Source organism: Dipodomys merriami, unplaced genomic scaffold (assembly GCF_024711535.1).
Source record: "Dipodomys merriami isolate MVZ:Mamm:240054 unplaced genomic scaffold, mDipMer1.0.p SCAF_20, whole genome shotgun sequence".
In the NCBI taxonomy this organism is placed as follows: Eukaryota; Metazoa; Chordata; class Mammalia; order Rodentia; family Heteromyidae; genus Dipodomys; species Dipodomys merriami.
Genome location: NW_027203382.1, coordinates 24,098,150 through 24,119,462, shown reverse-complemented (window position 1 = coordinate 24,119,462; position 21,313 = coordinate 24,098,150). Strand labels below are relative to the sequence as shown.

General features: G+C 36.3%; 2 protein-coding genes across 7 annotated transcripts in view; one reads left to right on the top strand and one right to left on the bottom strand.

Moving 5' to 3' along the window:
- The window catches only part of Sgtb (small glutamine rich tetratricopeptide repeat co-chaperone beta), a 29,049-nt gene extending 13,558 nt beyond the window's left edge, over nt 1–15,491 (top strand). For 2 of the 3 annotated variants that reach the window (XM_070031245.1, XM_070031244.1), the window contains exons 5-11: nt 2,068–2,167; nt 2,832–2,936; nt 7,334–7,472; nt 7,574–7,636; nt 9,495–9,532; nt 9,774–9,857; nt 12,117–15,491. In XM_070031245.1, coding sequence (XP_069887346.1) covers nt 2,068–2,167; nt 2,832–2,936; nt 7,334–7,472; nt 7,574–7,636; nt 9,495–9,532; nt 9,774–9,857; nt 12,117–12,228 — 641 coding nt within the window. In that variant the 3' untranslated portion in view covers nt 12,229–15,491. The remainder of the gene's footprint in view (nt 1–2,067; nt 2,168–2,831; nt 2,937–7,333; nt 7,473–7,573; nt 7,637–9,494; nt 9,533–9,773; nt 9,858–12,116) is intronic. The other variant, XM_070031246.1, reaches the window with a different exon arrangement.
- Nucleotides 15,492–15,582: 91 nt separating this feature from the next.
- The window catches only part of LOC138832952 (trafficking protein particle complex subunit 13), a 33,683-nt gene continuing 27,952 nt past the window's right edge, over nt 15,583–21,313 (bottom strand). For 2 of the 4 annotated variants that reach the window (XM_070031239.1, XM_070031241.1), the window contains 4 exons: nt 21,025–21,223; nt 19,083–19,183; nt 16,986–17,133; nt 15,587–16,885 (listed from right to left, as the gene is read on the bottom strand). In XM_070031239.1, the coding sequence (XP_069887340.1) occupies nt 16,778–16,885; nt 16,986–17,133; nt 19,083–19,183; nt 21,025–21,223 (556 nt within the window). In that variant the 3' untranslated portion in view covers nt 15,587–16,777. Of the gene's footprint in view, nt 16,886–16,985; nt 17,137–19,082; nt 19,184–21,024; nt 21,224–21,313 lie in introns of all 4 variants that reach the window. The other 2 variants (XM_070031242.1, XM_070031240.1) reach the window with 2 other exon arrangements.

Here is a 21,313-nt window from a genome sequence, read left to right as displayed (position 1 = left end):
ATAGCTGTGAACAAAAGAGCACAGGGATTGCACTCAGGCCCTGAGTTCAAGCCCCATGACCAACAACAAAAAAGGATTGATGTTAGTTATATAATATCTTCCTAGAACACTGCTTTCAAATATTTCATGTATTTGGCTTTTGAAGAGCTGCAGAAAAAGCAGAAGAAATCAGGAAGAGTTTCTTGCTATCATTACCTAATAGGTCACAGAAGTAGAGAAGTATTTCACTGGGTTCTCACAGTTCTTAGAGGAGAATTGGTATAAAGTGTGACACCAATGCTTCATTGTTGTATTTACTTTCTTCACAGATTTCATTCATGTCATGTATTTTCATATGCTGAATATTTTGTGACTTGAAGCTTTTAAATTATTAAATTACATTATGTGCATATATTTTAACATATATATGTACTTTATAGTAGCTATATTTCTAAGGTAGTATATAGGAAAAAACCACAATAGACTAGTAATAATGATAAGAATAATAAAATGTGACCCAAAACAAAAAAGCCCCACTACAACAACAAAAATCTTAATCACTCAGAAAAAAAAATAAAATAATTGGAATAGAAATCTAAGAACCCCAGGCTAATATATCTAATTTTTTGCTTAAGCAAAAAAAAGTTACATTTACCCCTCTCCATTCCCTTGGAAGGCTTAATATTCATTGTTTTTCCCTGGGAAAAAGAAACCCAAATCAATTTTTGTAGTTAGAGAAAACAAGTTTCGTGAGGTATAATTTACATACCATAAATTTTATTCCTTTACCAAATATAGTTTATTGGTTTATAGTGTATTTTCAGAGTTGTGCAGTTATTACCAGAATCAATTATAGATAACTTTTTGTCACTGTAAAAGGAAATTAGGTACTTATTATTTTTTATACTCTGTTTCCTAATTTACAGTAACTTTCCTGTGATTTGAGGGGCTTTGTCCACTTGTGTTTCCTTTATCCTTCCTATTCACTGCAAACTTTCACCTGACCTTTTATTAAGCACAGAAAATTGAAGCTGGGTGCCAGTGGCTCATACCTGTAATCCTAGCTACTCAGGAGGCTGGGATCTGAGGATCACGGTTCAAAGCCAGCCCAGGCAGGAAAGTCCATGAGACTCTTATTGCTAATAAACCACTAGTAAACTAGAAGTGGCACTGTGGCTGTAACGGTAGAGTGTTTGCTTTGAGCTGAAGAGCTCAGGGATAGCGCCCAACCCAGAGTTCAAGCTCCACAACCGACGAAAAAAATTCAACAAAACAAAACAAAAAAAACAAAAAAGTGGAAGGCATTGTAGAGGCCTCTGAGATACAAATCCTCAGTAGCAATTTTTCTGATGTTTCTAGTTGTAAATATTGGCTTTCACAAATGCAGAGGACACTGTCTTCCTCCCCTATTTAATGGTATTGAAGAGATAGTTGCAGGAAATCCCTTATTTTGCTGACCAGTTGCTAAATTGCTGCCAGATGTATCTGCAGATGTCCTTCCTGAAAATCAGTAATCTGTAGGTCAGCCACAATATATAAAATTCTGCCTTTCTAGAAAGCAATCTCCTAAAATCCCCTTTAAAAAAGATTCTATCTCTGGAAAGATAGCTCATAGAAATATTATCTGCCAATATAACGTATTAGCAGGATTAGTTTCGCCAGCTTATCCACAGAGCTCTCTGAGAGCTTCACTATTAGGCAGGGAAAATCAGGTCCAGATTAAATGTGCTAGGAAGGAATGGGATAGGGCCTCCCCTGCAAAAGGGAGTAGTAGGGAGAGGAATATGAGGAAGGGAGAAAAGATCAGATTTTGCCTTGAGATAATCATGATGATTGTATTTCCTCACATGAGGCTGCAATTTAAAACATACGAAAATCTTAATTTGTAAGGCACTGCATCGTTAAAATGATCCAAACACACTGAAGCTGGGGATACCAGCTCTATAAAATCTGTCTTCAGTGTGACCAAAAGATATTCTGGTAGACTGACCTTTGTATTATTATATATTTAATTCTGTGGTTAGAATTTCTCCGAGAGACAATATTTTTGCTATGTACTTCCTGTGTATATCACCTGCTTTATTCCAGGCAATAACCATATGAAAGAAGAAAATTATGCAGCTGCAGTGGATTGTTATACGCAAGCCATAGAACTGGATCCCAATAATGCAGTTTACTACTGCAACAGGTAACTGGGCACATCATGGCAGGTTTTCCATTCTTAATCATTTGGATCAATGTACATGTACATGTAAAAACCTGTTATGCAGGAAGGAAGGTAGAAGGAACTGAACATTTTATTGATTTAGAAAGTTTTGAAAGCTTAATTTAAAAAATATAAAGGAGGGGAAAAAGAATCTTACAAGATTGCCATTTGGAGGCAGCCACTCTTAATAAGTTTTTGGCATATTTTGTTTTATGTAAGTGCCTGCAATTTTAGATTTAACTTTGTTTACTTGGATAGACTATAACTGTGTCCTAATGTTGCTGAAACATGTCTTAAACATTATTTCAGTAGTTATAAATTAGTCTTAGGTCTGGCAAACAAATACTGTTATTTTTGAATCAGTAGCTAGATGAAACTTAATTGACTCTTGACCTACTATGGGAATTGAGGTTGTTTCCATTGCCCCTCCCCCCCAATATCATCATTTAAACATTTAAGTGTCTAAGAATTTTTTAAGTGTTTTCCAGACCTTGACTGTTCCTGGGTTTTAAAAAAAACCTTAGTCTTACTTAGAAATTTACTAGGAATAATTTCAGAATTGGGACAAGAAAAACATAAATTCATTAGTACCTGAAAATTAGTGCCTTGAAAACTACTTATAATGTATCTCTTTCCTTTCTCTTAGGGCTGCTGCCCAAAGCAAATTAAGTCATTACACTGATGCAATAAAGGACTGTGAAAAAGCAATAGCAATTGATTCTAAGTACAGCAAGGCCTATGGGAGGATGGGGTAAGTTCTGATACAATGTTCAATGTACTAACAAGTAATATGAGGTACAGGTTTTAATGGTTTTGACTTTTAATTTCCTGCTTAACATTGTACCTTCTGAGCTAATTATAAAGTAAAGATAATTTAAGGGAGAAAATGACTACAATTTCTCTGACTTGGCAGTGAGATGACTAGTTATTTTATGAGTGGTTGTTAGAGAAAAGTCATATAAATGTGAGTCGATTCATTTCATGGCTATGTCTATAAATCTCAAGATAAGCACTAAATACCGCCAAATAGTCTTATTATTTTTCTTTCTGAATTCACTTTTCCATTCTTGGTATGATTATTTCAACCTTTTATCCCATTTTCATTATTCATCCATGGTGACTCAGCTGATGATATTACTTTATACTTGAGAAAATAGACCCATTTTGAAGAAGTCTGTTTTTCCTACTTCCAAGTTCATTGATCTATCTACATTTGTATCTATATAGAGTTTCTTATTTTATGCCTGTCACAATAGAGGGCTCTATTACCTAAGACTATCATCTCTACCTATGTATATGTGACTTCATACTTGTAATGATCCTCTTTGTCTTCTACAGTGTGGTTTTCTCCATCTCTAATAGCTAATAATAATACCAACCCTGTAAAAGATAATTGGAAAAATCTTTAGAATCCTTTCACCTAATGTTTCACTCCAACAACCACCTCACCTCTCAGTTCCTTTTTTGAAATAAACACCTGAGCCTGTCTCATTCTTATCAATTCATGTTATATCTTCAGCTCATTCCATATACCTTTGTCTATATTACTGTTATGGTTTATTTTGTCAACCTGATGGGGTTAAGGGATGCCCAGATTGCTGGAAAAGCATTATTTCTAGTTGTCTTTATGACAGTGTTTCTGGAAGAGACTAGCATTTGAAGCTCTAAATTTGAGTAAAGATCACCTTCTCCAACAAGAGTGAGCATCATGCAATTCTTTGACAGTCCGAACAGGCAGAGCCTGTGCTTGAGCAAGTGCACCTGTCATGGGCTCTTAAACCTTGGAATTCCTGGATCTTAAGTTTTTTGATCAATCTAGATGTAACACTGTTATCTCAGTGGTTCTCAAGGTTCAAGTATGGATTAGAACTGCACCAGTTTACAGATGGGAGCTTCCATAATTGAATGAGCTAAAACTTCATAGTAAATCTCTTTTGATATATTTTCTTCTATGCTCCTCCGGAGACAAATACAATCACTCTACTGAGATAGCTGAATTCAAAGTCAACAGTTTGGCCATGATTTCAATAATTTTTTGAAGCTTGTGTTAAATTCTGTATTACCATCCTGTCCCCTTTTTTTAGTATTAGACACAGTTAACTTATGTTTGAAGCCTCTAGGATTTATCACATCTGCTTTGTGACTGAATGTTCTTTTCTACTCTGCCTTGCCAGTTCTTCCTCCTTTGCTACCTCTGAAAATGGTATATTCCAGGGCTTTTGTTCTCTGCTATTTCTGTTTATTTGTTCGCTCCTTTGACCTCATCCTGTCCTCTGCTTTCAAATGCCATCCATAGTTATTTTCATTACTTACAGAATCTGTACTTACACATTTATGAGCTTAGTAATTACTTGTAAATCCCAGTTCAATATTGACTTACAATCCTTCCGTGGTCATTTATGGATATTGACTAGTTGTGAAACAATTGGCCTCCTGATCTGTACTGTTTCAGCGAAGGCTGAATAAGCTTATGCTTAAATGATCAGTTTGGTGTGTGTGTGTGTGTGTGTGTGTGTGTGTGTGTGTGTGTGTGTGTGTGTGTGTGTGTGTGTGTGTGTGTGTGTGTGTGTGTGTGTGTGTGTGTGTGTGTGTGTGTGTGTGTGTGTGTGTGTGTGTGTGTGTGTGTGTGTGTGTGTGTGTGTAATCCTTGTGCCTTTTGTTTGTGATTTTGCTGTTTTCAGTGACATCTACATAACTACATAAAAGTTGAAGTGTTCTCTTTTGTTCTAAGGGCAAGGCTCATACATACCTGCTTCACAGATAATGTGGATGTGTAAGATAAGTTTTCCCAAGAATGAGTTAGTGCTGTTTGCAATAAGATTAATGCCAATGAGTCAACATGTGTATTAAATAACCTTTAACAGAAGCACATATAAAACAAGATTATAATTGATCAATTGATAACAGGTAACTTGAGGTTCATATGAACCCAATCTTGCATTTTCCTGAGGAATAATTGTTTTGTATTTGCTAATTTAGAGTTCATGGATTCTTTACCAAATATAATGTTTGTATATTGTTTGATTTATTTAAGTTGTGTGTCTGAACTCCATATTAATATACTAAACTACTTTTCATCTCTATGTGCATGTATCTCTATATCTATACATGTCTAGCTATAATTTTCTAATACATATGTGTATATATACATATAAATGTATATGTATTTGTGTTTACACAGAGATTTTGAGTCTAAGATCCGTATATGAGAGAAAATGAAAGTCTTTTGTCTTTTTGACATGGCTTTGCCAAGTATGGTGTTTTCTAGATCCATCAGTTTTCCTGAAAATCTCATTATTCTTAATGTCTGCATAAAATTCCATTTTTAGTATATACTGTTTATTGTAAAGATACTGTACGGAGGGGTTACAGTTACATGAGTAAGGTTATGAGTACATTTCCTCTTGAGCATTGTTACCCTCTCCTTTATTTTTCCCCTGCTATCCCTTCCCTCTCCACCTCTCCCACTCCTCCCTCCTCCCCACCCCTGAAGTTGTAAAGTTCATTTTGAACATAGTGTCTTGTGCATCTCATTGTTACAAATGGGTCAAACTGTATCTTTATTTCAGCTTTTTGTTATTTCCCTTCCCCTCCCCAAGTTAGAAAAATGTATAAAAAAAGATGGAGGGCTAAAATTCCATTTTGTGTATGTGTATATTTATATGACTACAATATGTGTGTGTGTGTGTGTGTGTGTGTGTGTGTGTGTGTGTGTGTGTGTGTGTGTGTGTGTGTGTATCACATTTTCTTTATCCATTCATTCATTGTAGGGTATCTGGGCTCTGTCCATAATTAACTTGGCTGCAATGAACATGCATATGCAGGTGCCTTTGTTGTAGCCTGTCATGTAGTCATTCAGATAATACCTAGGAATGATATCACTGGATCAGATGGGGTAGTTCTATGTTTAGTTATCAATTTAGCAACTAATGTGTTTTTCCAGGAATAGTCGTTTGATACCTCACAGCCTACTTTTTTATGGAAAATTGGTATTTATTGTTGCTCCAAGGTCTCCGTTAAGTAGGAATATTGTGGAATATATTAGAGCATCCATATAGTTTATCATCTTTTAAATAGTATTAGTACATTTCTTTTTGAACAGTGTCACCCCTTCCCTCGTGCTCTCCTAGTTTTTCTCTTCCCTCCCCACCCACAAGTTATATCATTCATTTTTAGCATAGTTTGTAGTGAGTATCACTGCTGCATTTGTTCACCCTTTGTCCCACCATTTCTGTGCCCCCCCACTTACCTTCTCAAAACAGATAAACTTACAAACAAAATGTACAGAAAACAAAAACAGCAACAAAGGGAAAAAACCCTTCATTTCCATTTCTTTGAGTTCATTTTGATAAACATTATTTCATAGTATCATATGCACATAGCTGTTGAGCCTTTTTAATCCTCTCCTAAGAATATTCTCCTTTGGTCTAGAGATTTGTATAATTTATCATGTCCTGGTGTATTTTTTTTGTCTTTTATATGCATTGTATTTACTTGCAGACTTATAGGCACCTTCTAGTTACTACAAAATGAAGGCAACCATGCAGCCTATCTTTCTTTGGGTGTGACTTACTTCACTCAATATAATTTTTTTACAAGTTTTTCCATTTCCTCATGAATGGTACACTATCAGTCTTGCTGATGGAGGATAGAATTCCATTTTGTATTCTCATTACCAGACTTATGTAACTGCAACCCCCTGTACATCACCTTTACAATAACAATAAAATATATTAAAAAGTTTTAAATATCAGAATAAAAATTTCCATCCCTAAAAATATTAATATTAATGCATTTCCATGTCACAGGATTGTTAGTATCAAAAATCTTCGCAACTCTCACTATAGACATTCATAAAGAAAATTACTTCACATATTAGGCTAAAAATGGAAGGGTAGGTAATTGAAGGGTGTCTCATTAACTTCATGATCCATATGGGACAACCAAGTTTATCAGCAAGCAGAATGGAAAGAATTCAGATTTACAAAGGTTTTGAATTTAAGACATATTTCTGTCAATTACAGCACAAGGAGTAAATTGTAATCTTAGTTAGTTATAATCAGAGTTGGACACTAGTACAGATATCTGACTTAGTGACATTCTAATGTTCTTTAGTGTAAATTATATCATCCTGTATATTTCCTCCAGGCTGGCCCTCACCGCCATGAATAAATTTGAAGAAGCAGTTACAAGTTATCAAAAGGCTTTAGATCTTGATCCTGAAAATGATTCTTATAAATCAAATTTGAAAATAGCAGAACAGAAGCTAAGAGAGGTATCTAGTCCTGTAAGTTGTTATGTGAAATGAGTAATCACTTATTTCACTTATAATTTATTGAGATTAAATTGTAGTGGTTGGAATGATTTTCAGATATAACTCTTTTACAGACAGGAACTGGATTGAGCTTTGACATGGCTAGCTTGATAAATAATCCAGCTTTCATTAGTATGGTAAGTATATTTCCCTTTCTGGTCTACTGGCTCTGTTTCTCATAGAACTATGTCTTTCAGTAGCATTTTCTCCATACTTTTTAAAAATACAAACTTTAGGCTTCACACATGTATTACTATGCCCATTCTTGAAGTAACCAAAGGAAAAATTGGTTTAAAATGCCCAACTGTTAGTCCAAGCAGTGGTGACATATCAGCTTGACTGGTTTACTGTAGAGCAATAAATAGGTGATCATTTGGTGCAATTCCATACAGATACAGCTTAGTTCTTCTCTTGATGTTATACATGATTTTGTTACCAGTTTTTATCTGAATCCACTGGGGAATGAGATAATTTTGCTTTTGTTTATTGACCAGGAACTTCTTGATTCTGAAAGTCTTGTGAGAAGACATACTGAGAACCCCAGCTAAGCATAGGAACCATGATAACAGACCTTTTCCCATACTTTTACGAGAGGGGTTTCACTATGGCAGTCCAGCTGACTCCAAACTTTTTGGCTCAAGCAATACTCTTAGCCTTAGCCTTCAAACTAGCTGGGGATATAGACTCCAAAACTTTTAGGAACCAATGAGGTGGTGAGGGTACTCGTGTCAGAGGCTGGGATAGAGATTCTTCATCTATAAACCTTCCTCTGAAGGAAACCAGAGATGGACCTGTGGAAGAAATAGCTTCCCCAAAGAAGCACATGTGGATATGAATATTTTTCCTAGGGAAAAACCATGTTTTTCATTAGATAGCCACATGAGTCTGAAAATACATGAAATGTTAAAAACCACTGGGTTATATGAAACTGGCCCTAGGAGGATATATCGAACAGTTGAGATGGGCAGATTTAGGCTGTTGTGGTTCCCTGAGCTTGCCCCTCAGCTTTGTCAGCTTTGTTTTGTTTCCTAAGAGTTGATTTGGGGCTGAGTGTAGATCAAGGGTAGATTGATTGAAAAGAAGAAAAATGGGATTTTGGAGAACATTAATAGAGTTCCAGAACTGTTCTACATGTCCAGGTAGTAAGGAGGCCTGCAAAACATCTGTAGCCCAGTAAGAATGAGCTTTTCTGGCTGGGCGCTGGTGGCTCACGCCTATAATCCTAGCTATTCAGGAGGCTGAGATCTGAGGATCGAGGTTCAAAGCCAGCCCGGGCAGGAAAGTCCATGACACTCTTATTTTCATAAAACCAGAAGTGGCACTGTGGCTCAAGTGGTAGAGCATTCACCTTGAGCTGGAGAGATCAGGGACAGTGCCCAGGCCCAGAGTTCTGTCCCCATCAGAGCCCCATGGAATAGCCACATCTCCTACTTAGAGGGGAGCCTCTCAAGTATAGGAGATCCTTTATACTCTTATTAAACTTTTAATTTTTCCTTTTGGCTTACTTATGTCTCATCACTAATAGTAAACATTGTTATCCCTATTTCATTTTACAGTATTTACAGTATTGATCTGTGATCTCATCTTTGTGTGTGTGTGGGGGGGGGGAGGTGTGGTGTGCTAGTGTGTGCTTGTACTGGGGCTTGCACTCTCAGCTTTTTCTTTCAGGGCTGACACTCTACCACTTGAGCCATACTTCCAGTCTGGCTTTTTTGCTGGTTAATTGGAGATAGTGTTTTGGATTACTTCAAACCACAGTCCTTAATTCTCAGCCTCTTGAGTAGCTAGTATTATAGGCATGAGCTGCTGGTACCTGACTTGTAATGTCTTTTCAGTGCCAGTTTTTCCAGTGCCTCCACATCTTTACTTTTTGTAACACACAAAACAGAACAGAATGTTAGTATATACTTTAACTTTCAGTTCTCTGCCTTTGAAAACTTTTGCTAAAGATCCCTCTTACTGTTTTTAATGGGAGATACTATTTTTCAATTCTAGGCAGCAAGTTTAATGCAGAACCCTCAAGTCCAGCAGCTGTAAGTATATTAAAGAGCTCATTCACTTTCCTTTCTCCCTGACAGGCTCCTAATTAGAGCACATCAGCTCAGAAATGATAAAACTGCTCTGGATACCAATCAAAGGAACTTAAAGCCACTCACATTTAACCGTCTTCTATAAAGTTAATTGTCTATTTAGCTATCTAAAACAGACTTTCCAGTTTTCCTACTGATTATGAATATATACTAATCTCAATGATGTATCTCTTGCATGACCTAGGATGTCAGGAATGATGACAAATGCTATTGGAGGTCCTGCTGCTGGAGTTGGGGGCTTAACTGACTTGTCTAGCCTCATCCAAGCGTAAGTGTTACTTAACAGAAATAATAAAAATATATTTTCTTTTTTAGTTTCTAAAGGTGGATACCAGAGGGTTTTTTAAAAAAATCTTTTACTGTTAATAATAATAGCTTCCCTAGAGTTAGTAAATCTGAAAACTTATAGTTACCACTTTTCAGACAGAACATCAGAGATCCATAAGACCTGTGTTGTTAGGCAGCTCTACCATGATAAGAGCAATATGCTCTTTTCCCTCCCTAAGGGACTCTCATGTACCTTCTTAGTAGAAGAAAAGAATATTTTACATCCTTGTTCAATAGCTAGTGAAACAGAGGCACAAGTTTGAAACAGAGTTTCACAACATACATGGCAGAGCTGCCTACAGTTAGTCTTTGTTGGTTGTGGGGCTTGAACTCTGGGCCTGGGTGCCGTCCGCAGCTCTTCAGCTCAAGGCTAGCACTCTACCACTTGAGCCACAGTGCCACTTCCACATTTAGTCTTTTGACTAAATTTGATACTTGATTTTATTGTTATTAGATCCTTAGTTTCTTTTCTGGAGATATCAGTACTAATTGTTTTCATTGACAAGAGGCCTAAGTATTGGTCACTTGCCACTATTGGAGTATATTGCAGTCTCGTAAAGGAATTAATCTTCCATTTTACCAGTGAAATGTAAGAAAGGTTTTTTTCTGGAAGAATTAAATACTTACTCAGGTTTATAGATGAAAGTCAAATTTCTATTTAAAATGTTTTAATTTAGATATACATGCATATTTTATAATCATGTTTACTTCAGTAATAGGGCACTTGGTTAACATTCTTAAACCATGGACAATGCAAAGAAATAGTTATTTTACATGTTAATACCACTTAGAATACATCTCAAAAGTCATCACAAGAGGGACAACTTGGATCTTATTACTTTATCACATTACCTTCATTTCTACCATTGTGTAAGACATGTTCCTTTTTGAATCTGTATCTGATGCTGTTACTCAGTTAATATTATTTCTATTTTTTTTATTCCTTTCTTTTAGTACTGAGTTTGAACTCAGGGCTTTGTGCTCTTGTTCCTGGCTGGTGCTCTACCATTTGAGCCATGCCTCCAGCATACTGGTTATTTTGGAGATGGAGTCTTGTGGGCTTTTCTGCCAGGGCTTTCTTTGAACCATGACCCTCAGATCTCAGCTTCCTGAGTACCTAGGACTATAAAGGGGCATAAATCACTGGTACCTGGCTTGTAATTATTGTTATTTTCAAATTATCATACATATGTAATATGGTTTCTATGTGGTATTTCCATATATGCAAAAAAAGTATACTTGGAATAAATCTGACTTCTTAATCATATTTCTATTCTGTCACTGGAAGTTTTTTGTTTTTGTTTTTGTTTTTTTGGGTCCGGTCGTGGGGCCTGAACTCTGGGCCTGGGCGCTGTCCCTCAGCTCTTCAGCTCCTAGCACTCTACCACTTGAGCCACAGCGCCACTTCCGGCTTTTTTTTTTTTTCTGCTTAAGTGGTGCTGAGGAATCGAACCCAGGGCCTCATGTATGCAAGGCAAGCGCTCTACCACTGAACCCCCTTCCCAGCCCAATGTCACTGGAAGTTTTTATGTAAAGCAACTTTGACTATACAAGCATTTTTTAGAGCGATCTGTAAATGACATGATTGTCACATCTAACATATGCAATTGAGGTCACAAACTCAGGGATTTGTGTTAAAATTCACTGCCTTTAAAAAATTAGCTGTTAGTTTATCTTTATAAGCCTCTCCTGCCTTATAGGAAACTTGTAAGACTTGACTCTTAAGGAGTTCAACTTGTAAGACTTGCGCACATACAATCAACATGTATGTTTGTTTGTTTCTCTGTGGTTTACAGGAGGACAGATTTCACCTAATTCAAGTGCTCATTTTGTAGTTTGTTTCTTCTTTTTACCTAAAAGTTGAGCAGCAGTGGGTGTTTTGTTTCTCATAAACAACTCTGCACTGTCATAATGCTCTCTGGAAGCACTGGTAAAGTCATGGTTTGGAAACTTGTTTTTATAGAAGAGTTCCCTTTGGGTAGTCCTTTGTCTTACAAAGTTCCTCCCCACCTCAATGAATCTTATTGTATTTTTTTTCATCAGCTGCTAACTGGGCTCCAAATTATTTTCACTGTTTAAGCCGAAGGTCCTCAGCACTCCTGCTGCTCTTCTCTGGAGATGCCAGATTATGTGAAGTTCTTTTTTGCATAGGTATTATGTGAATAGCAACTCCCTAACTCACTTTGCATTTTTACTACAGGGGACAACAGTTTGCTCAGCAGATACAACAACAGAACCCTGAACTTATAGAGCAACTGAGGAATCACATCAGGAGCAGATCATTCAGCAGCAGCACAGAAGAACATTCCTGATTTTACCAGGGACTCTAGTCCTCAAACAAAAGGTTTATGACTCTGAAGTATCCACTGTAGATAGTGTAGCCAAAAACAACAAAAAGCACCATATCTGACGTTTGAAAATAATAGAGGAAAACCTCTTGTGTATATTCTTAAAGAATATATCTGTTTAGACATTAGTTTTAACACAAATAGACTTGAACATTACGTGACTCTTTTGGAAAGAAAATGATCAACAGATGTATTAAGTGCTAATACAGTACTGGGACAAGGGTCCATTCATTTTCCAACTTTTACCATCATATTTGTATATTAGACTTCATATGGGAATATATTTATTGAACAGCAGGGCTATTTATTGGTAAGTTGTTTAGCTCCAGATTCCCTTTGGCAAAGTTTTTTGAGAGGACAATGACTTAAGTAGAAATTTTTTTGTGTGTGGGGGTTTAAAGAAAAATAGTTGGCACAGAGTATGTCAGGAAAGAAGCTTATGATCCAGATTTAGATTTGCTCCGTGCTGCCAGTATTGAATACATTTCACAGGTGTCAGTACTGTCATTAATGCTGTTTATTCTGATGACAGCGAATCCTAAGAGCTAGTGGAAAGCAGCATTGGTAGAGAGATGTTTTGAAGAGAAAAGAAGAATATAAATGTATAGGAAGTACAGATAGAGGGCTCAGGTTTTCTGTGTCATTCTTTACTAGTCTGAAGTTTACTATCAACCTTAGCATGGCTAGTTATACTGAAGTACATAATAAAATACATTTAGAAATCCTTAATGGTACTAGTTAGGTCAATGATTTAACTGTTCAACTTAAAATTACTTACCATAATTTCCCAGGTAGGAAACTTACCTTGGAAATATTAAACATACCTATATTTGAATAAGTCAATGGCTTGACTGTAAATTAAGGATTTTCTGAGTGGAATTTAATTATGTATCTATAAAATTTTTTTTAAACCTTAGTAGCTGGATAACAAAGAGCATTTGTCACTCATATTGTTCATGTAATTCTCTACTGCAGTTTAGCCTGGTGTGCCAGTCCTATACTTAACTTTGTTATAATGTAAACATAATAAACATAAAATATTTTATTATACGTACTAGATGCTCTATTCATGTGTCATATGGTTAGGCAAGTATTTGGTATTTGGTACTACCATATAGCTTTACATATAGTGATGGATGAGACAGCTCTAACTGGGATTTTGTTTCCTAATCATGAAAGTGGCTAAGTTGGGATAAATGTGATCATTTTGACAGTACTGTGAGGATAAACTGAAAAAAAAAATATTACTGAAGATAATGTAACATGGGCTTCAATGGTCCTGTTCTCAAAAGACTGATTACTTGTTTTCTTGAAGTTTAAAGCCTTATTTTTTTATCTTTTGTGCGATAGTGTTTCTGTGATTTTACTATAGTCATCAAGTGAGGGAAATTCATTAAAAATGCAAATATAGGGCCATACCTTCAATTTTTATGTAGTATTAAGACCTAGGAATAACCATATGAACTAAGTGGTTCTGCTGTAGGTAAAGGACTCAAAATTTCAACATTATGTTAAATCCCTAACTTGACCAGCAAATACCTAATCACTTGTTTTGGGACAGCATGAAGACCTGTATGAATCTATGATTCTGCTAAAGAAGAGTAGGACTTAAATCTGAGGTCCTCTGAAATTAAATCTCCTATATACTGTCTAACCCATGATTAATTTTCATGAAGATACATATTCAGTGCCTGGTGTTTAAATGTTACATGGAATGAAAAACTAATCATATAAAAGTTATAATTGTGATTAAAAAAGGCAAAGTAGATTTTGATCCCTAATTAAAAATTTATCCAGTGTTAAATAAAAAGTTAATGTTTCTAGTATAACTACTTTGAATGCATTAAAACATGATTTTGAATCATAAGATTGATAAGTCTCTAATTGACTGACGAGGGAAAAAGAAAATATTGATTAATAGTATCAGCACTGAAAGAGAGCTAGGAATGAAGGTCATTTGTCTAACATTCAGGAGACCATGTGTCTGATCCCCAAAAAGAAAAGTGCTAACATAGTAAGTCCCAAAAGACATTAAAGGATAATTAGAACAAACATTGTAATTAATTCTTACCACCAAGATGAACACAAATTAGGGTAAAAAACTACCAAAACTCACTGAACAGACTTTCATTTATTAAGAAAAACTTTTCAGAAAGGAAAACCATTGGCTAGATGATTCAATGGTGAATTCTACTAAACCCTTATAGAAGAATAATACCAATTCTATATAGTCTTTATAAAAGAGAAGAGGAAACACTTCTGAGATCAGTTTATTTGGCCATTAGTACCCTAATAACAAAACATCAGGAAAAAACATTGTTTTCATTTGCTGATATCTGTAGTTAAAAGATACCCATTCTTTTCACATGAAATTATAGGAACTGCTGTTCTTCCATTTCACTTTAGTTTGTTTCTTTGGAAATACCACCTATAATAAATTTAGTCTCAGCCAGGCGCTGGTGGCTCACGCCTATCATCTAGCTACTCAGGAGGCTGAGATCTAAGGATTGTGGTTCAAAGCCAACCCAGGTAGGAAAGTCTGTGAGAATCTTATCTCCAATTAACCACCATAAAACCGGAAGTGGTGTTGTGGCTCAAGTGGTAGAGTGCTAGCCTCGAGCTGAAGAGCGCAGGGGCAGTGCCCAAGCCCAGAGATCAAGCCCCACAACTGACCAAAAAATATATAAATAGATAAGTAAATTTAAGGAAAATTCCTCTACTATTATTCTTTGTCTGGAAAACAGAGTAATTAGGAAGGCTTGATTTGATTAACCAAATTTCAGTGCAGTAGCTGTAACCAAATGTGCTGTCCGTTCAAATGACATTTTCATTTATTGTATCAAACTGTTAATGAAATTTTTATAATATAGTTTACTCAGATCTTTTATGGCATCATCTATTTTAAAATATCAACAGTATGTTCTAGGTCTTTGTAATTAAATCAAAGTATATAGCATATTCCAAGTGACCATTACATTATTAAAACTTGAAAGAGACAGAGATTCAGTCTTGAGAAAATGATTGGAAAACAAAGTCCCACATATAGTGGCTATATCATCTTATTTCATCATGTTATCAAACTTAATCATTATAGAGGAATGACAAACTTTAATTATGCATTACTTGCACAGACATTTCATTATTTCTCTAGTTTAAGAAGCAACTTGAGTATAGTTTTTGTTCTGGACCAAATTTGTCATGGCAATAAATTATGCATTTAAGAAAAAGTATTTGCTTACTGTATTCTTACATGTAAGAAATTATATATTGTGGAGTTTTAGCTCATCAAAATAGGATTTTTATTTAACTGCATAAACTTTTATTTTCTTAGTAAAATAGTGAAGTATTTTGTTATATACCTGTGGCAAAGCTCTTTACTACAACTTTCTGTTTCATTCATGGAATAGGACTACATATATGACTACAAGGAAAATTTTGTATTTTTAGCATATGATTTGAGTTTAAAGTATCAAGATGGGAATCCTTTAAATACATGTTAATAAAAACAAGTAGTTCATTTTTCAATGAGAAAAAAAGGATTAGAGAAGTATTAGGCTTCTTAGTTAAAACTTAACTGAGAGTTGGGAAGGTGGCTCAGTGGTAGAGTGCTTGTCTCACATGCATGAGGCCCTGGGTTTGGTTCCTCAGCACCACATACACAGAAAAAGCCAGGAGTGGTGCTGTGGCTCAAGTGGTAGAGCACGAGCTGAAGAGCTGAGGGACAGTGCCCAGGCCCAGAGTTCAAGCCCTACAACTGACAAAAACAAAAATCAAAAACTTAAACTGAGTAATCGATTCAACCTAAAAAATAAAAAATTCTGCCTATTGTTCAGAGTTTTACGTTGGATGTATTTGTATGTGTATACACCAACACAGACACATATGCATACAATAATTCTGAAAAGTTATAAGTTTATTCTGTGTTAAGTAATCAGACTATAGGTTTACCCATTGGTTTTAAAGCAAACCATTTCTATTGACTGAAGAGCTAGGAAAAAAACTGTAATTAACTATACTAGTTATCTGAATATTTCTAAACATGAGAATTCTGAAGTCTTAAAAAACAACTATGTTTTGAGACTGAGGCCAGCAGGCTGATTTACAGGTAGATCTGACCAATTGCCTGTTAGAAACACTGCTGCTCTTGCAGTGTGGATCGAAGAGTATTATTTGTCTGCAAAGCCTAAGCTGTTTTTCATCTTGTCAAAAAAGGCTTTACCAAAAAAGGGCTCGCTAAATTTAGATAACTTGCTAGGGACAAAGGGCCTCAAGTACAGAGCTGTTGAACAACAAAGCCCAATGATCATCGAAAAGGAAAGTAGGTGTAAAATACAGACATACATACCTAGAAAACAAATCACAAAACGAGTTCTTTTTCTAAAACAAGTATTTAATATTTTAGCTGTTTTACAGGGAGAAATTTAAATAATATACTTATTTATGTTGTGATGATCATTTCACAAAATTGACAAAAATACAGAAATTAAATGAAAAGCGGAACATTAGAAATTTTTTAGCTTTCCACTTCAATGGCCGAAGATACCACACAGACTTGTGCGATGTCATCATATTCATATGTTCTCTTTAAAAATGTGTCTGTTAGCCTTAAGCCGGAAACACTCTATTGAAAAAAAGACATGGGCTTTAGTTTTCATTCATTCATCATGACTAATAACTGTAAGCTAGTCCCCAAACTGTAGAAATTACTGAAAAGAACATACTTGTAGTCCCTGAACTGAAGACAGCAGAGTAAGGGCAAGGCAGAGAGAAGAACTCGGATGCAGCTTTCCCAGCTGTCTTCCTGAGATACCACACCAGTGAATAGAACTGGTATTGCACATTTCCAAAACCAGATCCATGGTCCTTTCACTGCTAAAGGAATCAGAAAAAGAATAAACCTTGCTCATTTTACAAGGAGGTACTATGTTATTTGTCAACATTTTTGCTTTCTGGTGTAGAATTAAAAAACAGAACCGAAGAGTTATTTTGCCATTATTTTACTTAATATATAACTAGGCACCAGATGCAGTGGGCCCCTATCTACTTGGGAGACTGAGATGAGGAGCATCACAGTTTGAACTCAACCCAGGCAAAAATTCGTGAGACCCCCCCATTAGCAAAGTGCTCATGCCTGACATCCCAGATATAGTGGGAACTATTAATAGTATAATCACATTGAAGACTAGTTTAGGCAAAAAGTGAGACCTTAACTCAAAAGCAACCCAGCAAGGCCAGGTGCCATGGTTCATGTCTGTAATCGTAACATATGCACAGCACCTTTGGGTGCTTGGCTTACTGAGCTCCTACAATGTGGCAGGCAATGCATTTACAAAAAGGGACATGTATCCTTTTTTTTTGAATAATTCACAATCTGGTGGGGAAAGGCTAGTAATTATAGCAATATGAGGGTGTTACCAAGACCCTAAATTAAAATTTGCTGAAACGGAAAGATTAAACAAGTAATAAGGCTTGGAAGGGTCTAGCTAGAGGAAGAAGGTATTTCTGGATTCTGAAGGATAAATATGCCTTTCCCAATACCAAAAAGCTAAAATGGATATGGTTATAAAAGGATTACAGATTCATACTTAACACATAACAAATAATAAAAGTATTATCAAAAGTGACAGGACTAGAATTTAATTTAGGTTTTTATTCCTTTCAAATCTATGTGTTCTTTACTTTCCAGCAGCTAGATTTTTTTTTTTTTTTTCTGTTTTCTATCACAACTCTTTTAGCCTGTACTTCCAGCACTAGGGAGGTGGGAGCAGGAGGATCATGAATTTGATGCCAGCCTAATGGGGTTACATAGTGAGTTCAATGTCAGTTTTGACTCCACAGCAGGATGTCTCAAAAAATAATAAGCTGGGCACGGGTGGCTCATGCTTCTAATCATACTACTTACGAGAATCTAGAGGATTGAGGTTCTAGCCAAGGCAGAAAAGTCCTCACAACTTCATTTCTAATTAAGACACCAAAATGCAGGACTAGAGATGTAGTTTGAATAGTAAAGAACAAGCCATGAATGAAAAGGCCAAGTGAGAGCTTGGGGTCCTGAGCTCAAGCCCTGGTAGTGGCACAAAAATAAGCTAGTAACAATAACAACGAAACAAAAACCTGGTTTTCCAACCTATGATTCCTTATATTAAGTTCAAAATAAAATTGGGCTTTTTTAGTATTAAAGATATAGCTTATGAAGAGCTGAGGGACAGCACCCAGGCCCAGAGTTCAGGCCCCACGACCGGACCTCCCCCCCCAAAAAAACACAAAAAAACAAAAAACAAACAAAAATTAGAAAATAAAAAAGATACAGCTTAATTCCAAGGCTGCCTCAGAGAAATCCATTTTGCTACTCAAAGTGTATTTTATTCCATCAGAACCTGTTTGTAAATGACCTCCAGGAAATGGAAACGAGGATTTTTCTTTGAAGAAAATAAAAAAGAACCCATTAGTAATTTCAGGGTGAAGGAAGTATAAACCATGAAAAGAATAGGGTTTTTGAAGTCAACTACAGCTTGTTTTAAATTGTGTCTCCACCTTTTCTAACTAAGCTTGGGAAAGTCACTTAACTCTCTGAGGTGGAGTCCTCTTCCATAGAATGTAAATAATTGACATCTACATGGGTTCTGCTACATGAATGAAATAAAAATACAGGACATACCTAATACAGTAAGATCTCAAAATACGTAATACACTGCTGACATCAAAGAATTCTATACATCAAGTAGCAAGTTGATAGGAAACTGGGTATTAAAGAAACTTTAAGCTTTTTTTAGGCTGGTGAAGAGGAAAGGGCAGTCATCCAGAAACACTGGCATTACCTGCAGTTTGTTATTTTACAGGTAATATGGAAAGGTTCTTCCAAGTTAACAGTATCTGGGATTGCCTCCAAAGACAGCCTGACATCTCCATAACCTGGGGCCTACAAGAAAAAACCAGCAAAACTGTTAAAATATGTTACAAAACTTTCGTACTCAAATGAAGGTACATCATCAGCACGTTTACTCAACAGACCATGGTCTCCAAACTGATGATCCAAAAAAAAAATTCTGATTCATTTACCGTGTCTTCACTTTTGCTGCTACCATCAGAAGAACAGCCTGCAGCCTGTTATGATTTACTCCAGGGTCAGCAGAGTTAGGATGAAACTTACTTATAAGATTTATGGGAATTGATCTTGAAGGGCTCTTTTCCAGAGATACTACAGTTTCTATAGACATAACTTTTTTTTTTTTTTTTTTTTTGTCAATCATGGGGCTTGAACTCTGGGTCTGGGCACTGTCTCAGCTCTTCAGCTCAAGGCTAGCACTCTACCACTTGAGCCACAATGCCACGTCCGGCTTTTTCAGTGTATGTGGTGCTGAGGAATCGAACCCAGGACCTCATGCATGCAAGGCAAGCACTTTACCCTAAGCCACCTTCCCAGCCCATAGACATAACTCAAGCAAGGTTACTGCCTAATGAGACTGGGCTCCTGGTTTGAAACTATCTAGGAAGAAAATGACTTATATCAAGACAAACAGGCAAGAATGGACTTTGGAAACATCAGGCTGAGGATGACATGGTAGGGTGAGAACCAATTGCAGCTTGAACTCAGGGCCTGGGCACTGTCCCTGAGATTTTTTGCTTAAGGCTGATATTCAGTGGAGCCATAGCTCCACTTCTGGCTTTTGTTGCTAGTCAACTGGAGATAAGTGTCTCACAGATATTTTTGCCCAGATTGGCTTTGAACTATCATTCTCAGATATCAGCCTTCTGAGTAGCTAGGACTATGAGTCACTGGCACCACGCATCAATTGCTGAATTTTAAAGTAGGATGTGATTTTCTTTTGTACATTACTGTCTCAAAAAATAAATTTTAGAATATACCAGAGAACAAGCAATATTTAGCATAAAAGGAAGATCCTATAGTGAACTCTCACTAGCACAAGACAAAAACTGGTAGCTATTTCTACTATCAGAGCACAAGTCAGGCAAAATATCCACTGGTTTCATATATCCACTTCCTTAGATATTTTACAACTTTTATTTTTTGTGGGAGGTTGGTCATGGGGCTTGAACTCTGGGCTTGGGCGCTGTCCCACAGCTCTTCAGTTCAAGGCAAGCATTGTACCACTTGAGCCACAGCACCACTTCCAGTTTTCTGGTGGTTTACTGGAGATAAGAATCTCACACTTTCCTCCCCAGGCTGGCTATGAACCACAATCCTCAGATCTGAGCTAGGATTATAGGCATGAGCCACCGGTACCCAGCTTAATCTCTTTTTAAAAAGGTATAAACAGAAGTAAGGTAAATAATAAGCATGAATTACTGAGGAAGGAAAAATTGATAAGCAAAGTTGGGTGCCAGCAAGAAAGTCTGTGACTCATATCTCCAATAAGCTACTCAGAAAAAGCTGGAAGTGGCACTGTGGTTTAAATGGTAGTGCACTCTCCTTGATAACAAAGAGAGGCTCAGGAATAGCACTCAAGCCCCAAGGTTCAAGCCCCAGAACTAGCAAAAACAAATAAATAAATAATAAAAAGAAAAAAGAAACAGAAAAAATGAGTTATTTTAATTTTTGAAACAAAAATACACACATTAAGGATTAATTAGCATTTTTCATTCTTAATACCAGTTTCCTACTGAGAGATCAATGGAATTTCTTCTCTAGTAACACTTTTATGGTATTTTCCTTTTTAGCAATAAACCTAGGAAAAGCTGTTCTAACTAATTGCTCCTCCATCCCCACCAAAACTTCTGCTGAAGTTTTTCCAGACTCACCATTCGTTGCAGCTGGCTGGTCTGTAACCTTCCCCTTTCACCCAGATTTGTTTTCCATACTATATCCAGTTTTCCAATTACTGTTACTCCCTTAATGATGCCTGCTTTTTCTGCAAATTCCTTCTTGGGTTTTAGACAGTATAAGTACTGGCGTGTATCCATTGGTTGCAAATATGCTCTTGACCCAAATGTAGATACACTGAGAGATAAAGAAAGGTACACAGATGAAGACAATCCTTAATCATCTTTTAAAAGAAAAGTCATGCCGGGTGCTGGTGGCTCACACCTG